Source organism: Schistocerca americana, chromosome 8 (assembly GCF_021461395.2).
Source record: "Schistocerca americana isolate TAMUIC-IGC-003095 chromosome 8, iqSchAmer2.1, whole genome shotgun sequence".
Classification (NCBI taxonomy): Eukaryota; Metazoa; Arthropoda; class Insecta; order Orthoptera; family Acrididae; genus Schistocerca; species Schistocerca americana.
The window spans coordinates 149,083,734-149,097,491 of NC_060126.1; the positions used below are offsets into that span (position 1 = coordinate 149,083,734).

General features: G+C 44.7%; 1 protein-coding gene across 1 annotated transcript in view; it reads left to right on the forward strand.

The window, feature by feature from the left end:
* The window catches only part of LOC124545637 (protein O-mannosyl-transferase TMTC2-like), a 189,138-nt gene that overhangs the window by 136,216 nt on the left and 39,164 nt on the right, over positions 1 to 13,758 (forward strand). Inside the window, exon 10 of the mRNA XM_047124582.1 lies at positions 418 to 510. Coding sequence (XP_046980538.1) covers positions 418 to 510 — 93 coding nt within the window. The remainder of the gene's footprint in view (positions 1 to 417; positions 511 to 13,758) is intronic.

A 13,758-nucleotide genomic window follows, 5' to 3' on the forward strand; every position in this document is an offset into this window, starting at 1 on the left:
GCTCATGGACGCAGTTCATGGTGGAAAAGTATCACATGCTGATATGAAATTGTGTTGATATACAGTACTTAGAAAGAGACCTCCTGTGGAACAATGATACCTTCAATTTTGTCTTCTCAGTCCAACCAGCAAGCTGAAAGAATTCCATCATGCCATAATTCAGTGTTGAATGTAATTTTCCCTTACCATCTTGAGTGAAAAATACTCTTATTTAAGATACGAACCAACAGGTCTTTCTAATGAATTAATATTTACTATCATAACTTTTACTTTAAAAGCTAAAAATTAATGGTTCAACAGTTTTGTTTTTCCAATCGCTTTTTTGTTTCTTTGATACGTTTTATTTATCTGTACAGCAATAAAAAAAATGTAGAAGTCGATGCGTGCGTCTGATTGTGTTCCTGGCCGATGTTTCAGACAGTTGGACCGCTGGTGGAGGAGGCACGGGAAAGACTGATCAAGTTTCAGCAAATGGCGGATAGCAGCAGTAAAACATCTCACCTACACACCGTAAGTAATGCTCATTATTGTAGGACGAAATACTTTTACAGAAAATCAAGACATATGAAACGCCATATTTGCTTGCGGAACTGCTAGCCCCCAGAAAAAGCTCGGTGTAGATGAAGTACGAACCGTGACAACACGAAGGCGTTCAATCCATCAAAACAGCAGTCGATCAACTGAATGAGTAGTTTGTAATTTCGAGCGTCATGTTGGCTTACTATTGGTTTAATAAACACCGGTACACCCGTACTCCAACTTCAGCACGATTCTGTAAAGAATCGAACTTCCATGGATAAAACAGTTCCAAACATCTACATCTACATCTACATCTACATTTATACTCCGCAAGCCACCCAACGGTGTGTGGCCTGGGCACTTTACGTGCCACTGTCATTACCTCCCTTTCCTGTTCCAGTCGCGTATGGTTCGCGGGAGAACGACTGTCTGAAAGCCTCCGTGCGCGCTCTAATCTCTCTAATTTTACATTCGTGATCTCCTCGGGAGGTATAAGTACGGGGAAGCAATGTTTTCGATACCTCATCCAGAAACGCACCCTCTCGAAACCTGGCGAGCAAGCTACACCGCGATGCACAGCGCCTCTCTTGCAGAGTCTGCCACTTGAGTTTGTTAAACATCTCCGTAACGCTATCACGGTTACCAAATAACCCTGTGACGAAACGCGCCGCTCTTCTTTGGATCTTCTCTATCTCCTCCGTCAACCCGATCTGGTACGGATCCCACACTGATGAGCAATACTCAAGTATAGGTCGAACGAGTGTTTTGTAAGCCACCTCCTTTGTTGATGGACTACATTTTCTAAGGACTCTCCCAATGAATCTCAACCTGGTACCTGCCTTACCTACAATTAATTTTATATGATCATTCCACTTCAAATCGTTCCGCACTCATACTCCCAGATATTTTACAGAGGTATCTGCTACCAGTGTTTGTTCCGCTATCATATAATCATACAATAAAGGATCCTTCTTTCTATGTATTCGCAATACATTACATTTGTCTATGTTAAGGGTCAGTTGCCACTCCCTGCACCAAGTGCCTATCCGCTGCAGATCTTCCTCCATTTCGCTACAATTTTCTAATGCTGCAACTTCTCTGTATACTACAGCATCATCCGCGAAAAGCCGCATGGGACTTCCGACACTATCTACTAGGTCATTTATATATATTGTGAGAAGCAATGGTCCCATAACACTCCCTGTGGCACGCCAGAGGTTACTTTAACGTCTGTAGACGTCTCTCCATTGATAACAACATGCTGTGTTCTATTTCCTAAAAACTCTTCAATCCAGCCACACAGCTGGTCTGATATTCCGTAGGCTCTTACTTTGTTTATCAGGCGACAGTGCGGAACTGTATCGAACGCCTTCCGGAAGTCAAGAAAAATAGCATCTACCTGGGAGCCTGTATCTAATATTTTCTGGGTCTCATGAACAAATAAAGCGAGTTGGATCTCACACGTTCGCTGTTTCCGGAATCCATGTTGATTCCTACATAGTAGATTCTGGGTTTCCAAAAACGACATGATACTCGAGCAAAAAACATGTTCTAAAATTGTACAACAGATCGACGTCAGAGATATAGGTCTATAGTTTAGCGCATCTGCTCGACGACCCTTCTTGAAGACTGGGACTACCTGTGCTCTTTTCCAATCATTTGGAACCTTCCGTTCCTCTAGAGACTTGCGGTACACAGCTGTTAGAAGGGGGGCAAGTTCTTTCGTGTACTCTGTGTAGAATCGAATTGCTATCCCGTCAGGTCCAGTGGACTTTCCTCTGTTGAGTGATTCCAGTTGCTTTTCTATTCCTTGGACACTTATTTCGATGTCAGCCATTTTTTCGTTTGTGCGAGGATTTAGAGAAGGAACTGCAGTGCGGTGTTCCTCTGTAAAACAGCTTTGGAAAAAGGTGTTTAGTATTTCAGCTTTACGCGTGTCATCCTCTGTTTCAATGCCATCATCATCCCGGAGTGTCTGGATATGCTGTTTCGAGCCACTTACTGATTTAACGTAAGACCAGAACTTCCTAGGATTTTCTGTCAAGTCGGTACATAGAATTTTACTTTCGAATTCATTGAACGCTTCACGCATTGCCCTCCTTACGCTAGCTTTGACATCGTTTAGCTTCTGTTTGTCTGAGAGGTTTTGGCTGCGTTTAAACTTAGAGTGAAGCTCTCTTTGCTTTCTCAGTAGTTTCCTAACTTTGTTGTTGTACCACGGTGGGTTTTTCCCGTCCCTCACAGTTTTACTCGGCACGTACCTGTCTAAAACGCATTTTACGATTGCCTTGAACTTTTTCCATAAACACTCAACATTGTCAGTGTCGGAACAGAAATTTTCGTTTTGATCTGTTAGGTAGTCTGAAAACTGCCTTCTATTACTCTTGCTAAACAGATAAACCTTCCTCCCTTTTTTTATATTCCTACTAACTTCCATATTCAGGGATGCTGCAACGGCCTTATGATCACTGATTCCCTGTTCTGTACATACAGAGTCGAAGAGTTCGGGTCTGTTTGTTATCAGTAGGTCCAAGATGTTATCTCCACGAGTCGGTTCTCTGTTTAATTGCTCGAGGTAATTTTCGGATAGTGCACTCAGTATAATGTCACTCGATGCTCTGTCCCTACCACCCGTCCTAAACATCTGAGTGTCCCAGTCTATATCTGGTAAATTGAAATCTCCACGTAAGACTATAACATGCTGAGAAAATTTATGTGAAATATATTCCAAATTTTCTCTCAGTTGTTCTGCCACTAAAGCTGCTGAGTCGGGAGGTCGGTAAAAGGAGCCAATTATTAACCTAGCTCGGTTGTTGAGTGTAACCTCCACCCATAATAATTCACAGGAACTATCCACTTCTACTTCACCACAGGATAAACTACTACTAACAGTGACGAACACTCCACCACCGGTTGCATGCAATCTATCCTTTCTAAACACCGTCTGTGCCTTTGTAAAAATTTCGGCAGAATTGATCTCTGGCTTCAACCAGCTTTCTGTACCTATAACGATTTCGGCTTCGGTGCTTTCTATCAGCGCTTGAAGTTCCGGTACTTTACCAAAGCAGCTTCGACAGTTTACAATTACAATACCGATTGCTGCTTGGTCCCCGCATGTCCTGACTTTGCCCTGCACCCGTTGAGGCTGTTGCCCTTTCTGTACTTGCCCAAGGCCATCTAACCTAAAAAACCGCCCATCCCACTCCACACAACCCCTGCTACCCGTGTAGCCGCTTGATGCGTGTAGTGGACTCCTGACCTATCCAGCGGAACCCGAAACCCCACCACCCTATGGCGCAAGTCGAGGAATTTGCAGCCTACCCGGTCGCAGAGCCGTCTCAGCCTCCGATTCAGACCCTCCACTCGGCTCTGTACCAAAGGCCCGCAGTCAGTCCTGTCGACGATGCTGCAGATGGTGAGCTCTGCTTTCATCCCGCTAGCGAGACTGGCAGTCTTCACCAAATCAGATAGCCGCCGGAAGCCAGAGAGGATTTCCTCCGATCCATAGCGACACACATCATTGGTGCAGACATGAGCGACAACCTGCAGATGGGTGCACCCTGTACCCTTCATGGCATCCGGAAGGACCCTTTCCACATCTGGAATGACTCCCCCCGGTATGCACACGGAGTGCACATTGGTTTTATTCCCCTCTCTTGCTGCCATATCCCTAAGGGGCCCCATTACGCGCCTGACGTTGGAGCTCCCAACTACCAGTAAGCCCACCCTCTGCGACCGCCCGGATCTTGCAGACTGAGGGGCAACCTCTGGAACAGGACAAGCAGCCATTTCAGGCCGAAGATCAGTATCAGCCTGAGACAGAGCCTGAAACCGGTTCGTCAGACAAACTGGAGAGGCCTTCCGTTCAGCCCTCTGGAATGTCTTTCGCCCCCTGCCACACCTTGAGATGACCTCCCACTCTACCACAGGTGAGGGATCAGCCTCAATGCGGGCAGTATCCCGGGCAACCACAGTCGTAGTCCGATCGGGGGATGCGTGGGACGAGCTGGCCGTCCCCGACAAAACCCCATCCGGAACCCCACAGTGATGCCCATTGTCAACATCCTCAAGCTGAGTGACCGAAGCCAACACTGCCTGAAGCTGGGAGCGAAGGGATGCCAACTCAGCCTGCATCCGAACACAGCAGTTGCACTCCCTATCCGTGCTAAAAACTGTTCTGCAAAGAACGTCTGAACTAATCTACAGAGAGCGCAAACAAATCGACACAAAATTTAAACGGTTATGAAAATACAAGATTGCCTAGTAAATGCAGTAATGCTGCTACTTGCGCACTGCTAACACACTGTTCGGCGGCGGAAGGAGACTACGCGATTTTACACTATTCAGGTACTAAAACGCGAAGCTACAACTCTCAAATACTATAATACACCAGAAATTTATGAATTAGACAATGCAAGTACCAAAACACGCAAAGAAATTAAGAATTAAACTATGTAGCAAATGAGTGAGCTAGGAGTATACGACTTGCTGCTGCAGCTACTTATCCAACGACGGCAGGGAGCACACTGACTGTGACCAACCGACACTGGCCGTTCAAAACAAAAACAGAAGACAAACGACTACGCGAATTAACTCTATTCAGGTACTAAAACGCGATGCTACAACTCTCAAATACTATAATACGCCAGAAATTTATGAATTAGACAATGCAAGTACCAAAAACACGCAAAGAAATTAAGAATTAAACTATGTAGCAAATGAGTGAGCTAGGAGTATACGACTTGCTGCTGCAGCTGCTTATCCAACGGCGGCAGGGAGCACATGTATATACATACATGACTTAATTGTATCATGTCTTTAAAGTGAATTTATTCCTCTTAATTACTAGATTATTGCAGTATTTTAAATTTCTGAGTTCGGTAAGTAATAATATGAAACACTGTAAATCAACATTTTGTTGCATCTGGAAGTGCAACCTTTATCTATTCTAACGGCAAAGTAACCGTCATAAAACATTCAATCAACTTTATTTCTCATGTCTTAAACTTGTCAGTACTTGAATTTTCAAACTGATTGTGCGATAGTTGCAGCACTTAACTGCTTAATATGTTCGAGGTTCTCCGCTGCCTGCGATAACATCACCCCTGCAGATGGCGGGTTGTGTTAATTCTTCACGTTGTTGCGAAGCTACTGGGAGAGAGAGATGCAGAGGTACTGGGGATTCCGTCGCGTGGACGGCCGGAGTGGCCCAGCGGTTCTAGGCGCTACAGTGTGGAACCGCGCGACCGCTAACGTCACAGGTTCGAATCCTGCCTCGGGCATGGATGTGTGTGATGTCCTTAGGTTAGTTAGGTTTAAGTAGTTCTAGGGGACTGGTGACCTCAGAAGTTAAGTCCCGTAGTGCTCAGAGCCAATCCGTTGCGTGAGATCACCCCGCATTGGAAAGCAAGTTTATCTCCGTCATTCGCCTCTTTCTGCAGAACAGTGTTTCGAGACTGCGGTTTTTCAGTGTACATGGCGAATGTAGACTCCCAGGTGGTTAAAATTAAAGTGCAGCTATTCAAGGAGGTCCGGTGTGGTCTGTAATTATCGTATGGCAGAGACGCTTGGTGGATATGCTAATGCATTAATGCGGAACCGATTTACTCGGGGAAAGAAATGGTTTCAATATCGTTCGTCAGGTGCAAATCTGGCGCTGTACAGCATCTCGTTGACAAACTGTGTAAGGAGTGTTTAATAATAAAATCAACATCACGCCATTCTCACTTGGTTGACCTGTTCTGCCTACATATGGAAACAATTAAATAAGTCACTGTGGCGTCCACAGCACCAGATTTGCACCTGCTGGCCAAAATTGTAACTAATTTTTTTCCAGCGTAAATCGGTTCCACATTAGCGCAATAGTAAATGTACGACGCTTCGTTGCAATACGATAATAACAACCCACTGTGGATCTCTGTTAGTAACTGCACATCAGTTATAGCCACCTGATAACAATAACGGTAGTTAAAATGCACTGGCAGACTGACGACCAACTGAAGCTACTGCGCCTCTCAAACAAAGGAAACAGAATCGCTCAACACTGAGAGACCATCTTACAGTCACACAGCGAGCTTACGTGGAGTGGAGGGGGGCGGGAGGGGGGGGGGGAGCCTACAACTTCCTTCGATCAAGTGTGCCGATAGTGCTTCTTCATTTAATTTATACTAGTGTTCAATACCGTCTCACAAAGAAGTTATTTAATATAGTAAACGACTAATGCTACAGTGTTCATTCAAATCTCACCATCAGTCACTACACACACTATACACACATTATTTCATAATGTAATATTCACACACTCTCAGCTGACGTTAGGCCATAGTAGTAAAGTTTCAAAAGAATGGCTCTGAGCACTATGGGACTTAACTGCTGTGGTCATCAGTCCCTAGAACTTAGAACTACTTAAACCTAAGTAACCTAAGAACGCCACACACAGCCATACATACCCCAGGCAGGATTCGAACCTGCGACCGAAGCGGACGCGCGGTTCCAGACTGTAGCGCCTAGAAACGCTCGGCCACTCCGGCCGGCAATAAAGTTTCATTTCCGTGTTGCATACCGCAACTTGGCATTTGCTTCTCTGACGAAGTGAGTGAATGTCGGTATATAATGAGTAAGACTGACCTCAAAATGAAGGTAAGATCGTACTAGTACAGATTTGGGGATAAGATTTTCCAGGAAAGATGAGTTGTATTAAGGATACATTGAGTGCACCAAAATTTCGAGACACCACGAAAACATTACTTTGTAAAGAACTACCCTCCATTTAAGGAGATCGTAATTGAATAGTATAAGACTTTTTAGAATTTTTAACATGGATCACTCATGACAAATTATATCTGGTTTCAGTCTACAGCGGCCATCTAAAGAAGCTACGACAGAGAAGAGTAAAGCTTTCATTAGCCCTAGGTTACTGAACCTTGGTAAAATTTACAGTTGCAGTAGGGTATGAAATAGGAATTTTTGCGTTAATATCGTATGTAACATACCAATAGAAGTACTGATAATTCGATAATGAATATGTAGCAGCAATGTTACATCAGCACCCCACCCCTATAATGTTCTACGGTTAAGACATGAAACAAGCGCAAATATTTTCACTAGTTCTACTTGCAGCTAAGTCAGGTACTACTAACATATATATGGTTCATACATATGGGCGGGAATTATACAGGATCTTTCAGAAGTGATAGTAAACATTCAGGGACATTGCAGGAATGATCATTCGAAACAAAAATGTTAGGTAAACATGGGCTCTAAAACCCATACCTTAAGAACTATGAGGAATTATTGATCTTGTATACTGTGAAACATCTCTCTTCCACTCCAAGATCTTTTCTTTCCGTATTTTGGGAGTCGTAGTACGGAGAGAAACAAGAAAAAAACTTCCAGTAAACATGTGCTCAAAAATGCGTACCTTAAGAGCTATGAGTACTTTTTCATCTTCGCTACTTCGAAGTATAACTCTTATTATGAACGAGTTCTCATAACTTTTAAGGTATGCGTTTTAGAGTACATGTTTACTAGACATTTTTCTTGCTTTGGCCCATAGTACTACTACCCAAAATATTGAAAGCACAGAGCCTGCAGTAGAAGAGATCATAGCTCCTACGGTATCCGTTATAGAGCCCGTGTTTACTTGAATTTTTTGTTTCGAATGATCGTTCCTGTTATACCCCTGAATACTGATCGTCACTTATGAAACACCCTGAATACACTCTTAAGACAAAAAAGCGATGCGCCGCAAAGAAATTATCCGAATGGGATGGAAATCGGTAGATATGATGTGTTACATGTACAGACAAATAAATGAAACTTCTTGACAGATTAAAACTGTGTACCGGACCGAGACTTGAACTCGGAAACTTTGCCTTTCGCGAGCAAGTGCCCTACCATCTGAGCTGTCCAAGCACGACTCACGACCAGCCTTCACAGCTTCAATTGTGCCAGTACCTCGACTTCTACCTTCCAAACTTCACGGAAGCTCTTCTGAGAAACTAGCAGAACTAGCACTCCTGGAAGAAAGGATATTGCGGAGACATGGCTTAGCCATAGCCTGGGGGATGTTTCCAGAATGAGATTCTGGAGACAAGTAAATAATTACAATTTCAGAAAAAACTGAACACATTACTCAACTGAAGGAGTCTCTCAAATTTACTAAGTCCGTTAAGCTATGGTTCACCACTACACTTATGCAAGCATTTATTCGGCTTGACATCGGTTGATAGATTTGTTGGATGCCCTCCTGAGGGTATCCTGTACTCCGTAATCAAAGTTTTATGGCTTTGCCAAGACAATTTCCTCTTTGGGTCATTTGCGTCACTGATGAGAGGTATTGGTTCAAATGGTTCAAGTGGCTCTGAGCACTATGGGACTTACCATCGGAGGTCATCGGTCCCCTAGAACTTAGAACTACTTAAACCCAACTAACCTAAGAACATCACACACATCCATACCCGAGGCAGGATTCGAACCTGCGAACGTAGTGGTCGCGCGGCTCCAGACAAGCGCATACAACCGCTCGACCACACCGGCCGGCAGAGGCTTTGGAATCCAGCTCGCCCAGGAGTTCCCTGCTTAAGGAGCACCGTTTGCGTCATTTCCATGCAGACAGTGTTCATGAGTGCGGCATTTGGTTGCTCAGTGACATTTTCAGTTGTCATCTTATTTTTCATCACAATCCCTTTCTATCGCCGTCTGTCACGATCACTCAACACACATTTTCGCCCGCATTATAAGACGACGGATGATGTTTTATAGCTTTCCATGCATGCGATATAAATATTTGATACGGTGCCACTTGAAACGCCAAGCAATTTGGCAAGCCAAGTTACGAAGGCACCGACCATACAGCACGGCATAATCTGCCGGCTTGTTCACCATCTACATTATGTACAAGCATGCATTTCCCGCGATCTTTCCATATTGTTGCCCGGCCTCTGTAGATGGTTTATTATTATACTGTCCGCCCCCGGTAGCTGAATGGTCAGCGCGACATAATGTCAATACTAAGGGTCCAGGTTCGATTCCCGGCTGGGTTGGAGATTTTCTCCGCTCAGGGACTGGGTGTTGTGTTGTGCTAATCATCATCGACGCGCAAGTCGCCCAAGTGGCGTCAAACCGAAAGACTTGCACCAGGTGAACCGTCTATCCGACGGGAGGCTCTAGTCACAGGAGATTTACATTTTATTTATTATTGTACTAGCGGAGGAACCCAGCGTTGCCCAGGTATTTTTTTAATATATAATTGTGTTTCCACCCCATAACCACGCAGATTCTGGCCATGTGCTTAATGTTTGTGACCTCCTACCTCCTGAAATATTTGTCGTACAGTGGTATAATTATGTAGGTACATTCCGCGGTATAGCCGGATACTGCCTGCGACATCTGTTGCGAGTAGAAATAGTAGCAAAGAGGTAACAAACTGAAACGTCATGCATGATGCGTCAGTTTCTTACGCATCTTATTGTTTATGACGTCATATGTCGTAAACTATGTGTCTTACAATGATAGTCTTACAATGATATAAGTATCCACTTTCATTCAGTGGTATATGTGCATACAGTTTGTAAATTGTGTTGCGAATACAGTCAGCAGAAAAAAACACTTTAACTCCACCCTAACAGCCCAAACGGTACTGACCGTCAGCCGTGTCATCCTCAGACCACAGGCGTCACTGGATGAGGTTACGGAGAGGTGTGTAGTCAGCACGCCGCTCTCCCGGCCGTCAGTTTACGAGACCGGAGCCCCTACTTCTCAGTTTGCCTCACAAGGGCTGAGTGCACCCCGCTTGCCAGCAGCGCTCAGCAGACCGGATGGTCACCCATCCAAGTGATAGTCCAGCCCGGTAGCGCTTAGCTTCGCTGATCTGACGAGAACCGGTGTTACCACTGCGGCAAGGCCGTTGACAGGCAGTATTAAGGTGCTTTTACCGCATGAACAGTGGAAATGTAACAAGCGAAAAACATTTTTCGTTTCATTATTTTGTAGCCAGTGAGAAATAGTTTCGTAAAGGTTTGAGGTTATGTTTAAAGTTTACCGCAAGTCGCTAAGTGCTCTTTTTGACAAATGCTGAATAAAGTCTGGGGATTCACGTGTTGCCATCTACGCTTTTTCCTCACCCCCACTGCTCTGAGAAGTAGGTGGTTCCTATACCCACAGCGACGGTCCCCTGACAGAAATGTACATTTCTTTGTTCTTTCTTTCGCTTGTGCCTTTGTCCCACAGGTACCCCTGCCTGCCGCCAACGCACACCCCCCAGGATGGAATTAGTGTACCCCAACTGCGACTAGTGTAATCCATGGAATAATGCGAAAGTGTTCAGATGTCTGCAAGCCATGTAACTGAGGCGAGACTTGGGGACCAGCCCGGTATTCACCTAGGGGGATGTGGAAAACTGCCTAAAATCAACATCCAGGCTGGCCGGCACACTGACCGTCGTTGTTAATCCGCCGGGTGGATTCGATCTGGGGCCGGCGCCCCTACCCGAGTCCACGAAGCAGCGCATTAGCGTTCTCGGCTTATATGGCGGGTTGCCTGGCAGTAACGTATAGGTGTACCAAATTTGGGCGACATTCGTCCTGATGTTTAGGAAGAGGAGTAGAACTTACACACACACACACATACATTCATTTGTATGAAACGTAAAATTATTATAATTATTTACTTGTGTTACACTTTTTATCAGACACCTCCTCTACCTTGTCTAAGTAATCCTTCAATATTCAAAGGATTAGCTGAAAATGGAAATTGGACGACCGATTCTTCCCTATAACGTACACGGCAGACTATTCGGAATCACAGGGACCGAGAAAAAAGAAAACGCAGACTGCGCTCTGATATTCCATTCTTCGTGCAAGCAACGATACGCGAAATAAAACCTGCGCCCTAAAATGATTGCGTTTTCCGTCGTCGCTGGCACGGTTAGCTGCTCACGGAGCCGGCAGGCAGCGCCGCCGCCCATAAAACGCCCGTCGCACATCCCGAGCAGTCCCAGTGCGGCTCGCATGACTTTCCGCTGTTCTCCCAGGTGGAAAGAACCGCCGTCCGGAAATGGATTTCCCGCGGAGCGGATGAAGCAGATCAGAAATACATTGCGGACCTTCCCGAATCAGATTTCCCCGCGGACGTAATGCACTGAGACCGTGTCTGGGCGGACACGCGGTATTGATTTCTGCTGGGGCCACACACTGAAAGGCAAACGTGAATCCGGAACGATACTTGCTGTTTCCTTCATCACCGGGGTACCGTCCCCATCGCCTGCAGCATTCGCGAACCGCAGTGAATACGTGTCCTCTGCTCTGGAGATAATGAGTGTGCTCCTCTTTGTCACTTCGATAGCGTTTTGAGGAACTATCATTTTCTTGTCAAAAAATCGCGCCCACTCCGATAGAGGATTAAACTGTGGTATAAACAAGCATTTTGTATATCTTTTTGAAATACAAGTTTCATACAATGATGATGTTCGGTTTGAGGGGCTGTCAACTGCGCGGTCATCAGCATCTACATCTACATCCATACTCCGCAGGCGGAGAGTACTTTGAGTACCTCTATCGGTTCTCCCTTCTATTCCTGTCTCGTATTGATTGTGGATAGAAAGATTGTCGTTATGCCTCTGTGTGGGCTCTAATCTGATTTTATCCTCATGGTCTCTTCGCGAGATATACGTAGGAGGGAGCGATATACTGCTTGACTGCTCGGTGAAGGTATTTTCTCGAAATTTCAACAAAAGCCCGTACCGAGCTACTGAGCGTCTCTCCTCCAAAGTCTTCCACTGGAGTTTATCTATCATCTCCGTAACGCTTTCACGATTACTAAATGATCCTATAACGAAGCGCGCTGCTCTCCGTTGGATCTTCTCTATCTCTTCTATCAACCCTATCTGGTTCAAAAATGGTTCAAATGGCTCTAAGCACTATGGGACTTAACATCTGAGGTCATCAGTCCCCTAGACTTAGAACTTCCATTTTAAATCACTCCTAATCCCTACTCCCAAATAATTGATGGAATTAACTGCTCCAGTTGCTGACCTGCTATATTGTAGCTAAATGACAAAGGATATTTCTTTCTATGTATTCGCAGCACATTACACTTGTCTACATTGAGATTCAATTGCCATTCCCTGCACCATGCGTCAATTCGTTGCAGAACCTCCTGCATTTCTGTACAATTTTGTATTGTTACAACCTCTCGATATACTACAGCATTTACCGCAAAAAGCCTCAGTGAACTTCCGATGTCATCCACAAAGTCATTTATGTATATTGTGAATAGCAACGGTCCTACGACACTCCCCTGCGGCACACCTGAAATCACTCTTACTTCGGAAGACTTCACTCCATTGAGAATGACATTCTGCGTTCTGTTATCTAAGAACTCTTCAATCCAATCACACAATTGGTCTGATAGTCCATATGCTCTTACTTTGTCCATTAAACAACTCTAGGGAACTGTATCGAACGCCTTGCGGAAGCCAAGAAACATGACATCTACCTGGGAACCCGTGTCTATGGCCCTCTGAGTCTCGTGGACGAATAGCTCGAGCTGGGTTTCACACGATCGTCTTTTTCGAAAGCCATGCTGATTCCTACAGAGTAAATTTCTAGTCTCCAGAAAAGTCATTATACTCGAACATAATACGTGTTCCAAAATTCTACAACTGATCGACGTTAGAGATATAGGTCTATAGTTCTGCACATCTGTTCGACGTCCCTTCTTGAAAACGGGGATGACCTGTGCCCTTTTCCAATCCTTTGGAACGCTACGCTCTTCTAGAGACCTATGGTACACCGCTGCAAGAAGAGGGGCAAGTTCCTTCGCGTACTCTGTGTAAAATCGAACTGGTATCCCATCAGGTCCAGCGGCCTTTCCTCTTTTGAGCGATTTTAATTGTTTCTCTATCCCTCTGTCGTCTATTTCGATATCTACCATTTTGTCATCTGTGCGACAATCTAGAGAGGGAATTATAGTGCAGTCCGTACAAAGTCCAAATTTTTTCACACATCAATTATTTTACGTACTCCAATTGCAGCATTACACGGGTAATTGTCCGTATAGCCCTCGAAATCTTTAAGAAATAATCTTGTGGGGATGTTCATTACAGTCGTATATGCCTTGTATCACGTGAGAGTAGGAGAGTCAATGCAGGTAGTAACCAATGAGTTCATCTCAAGTCGAATTTTTTTGTTGTTGTGAAATCTTTGCTGAGTGACTGACACAGTATACATGTAAATCATT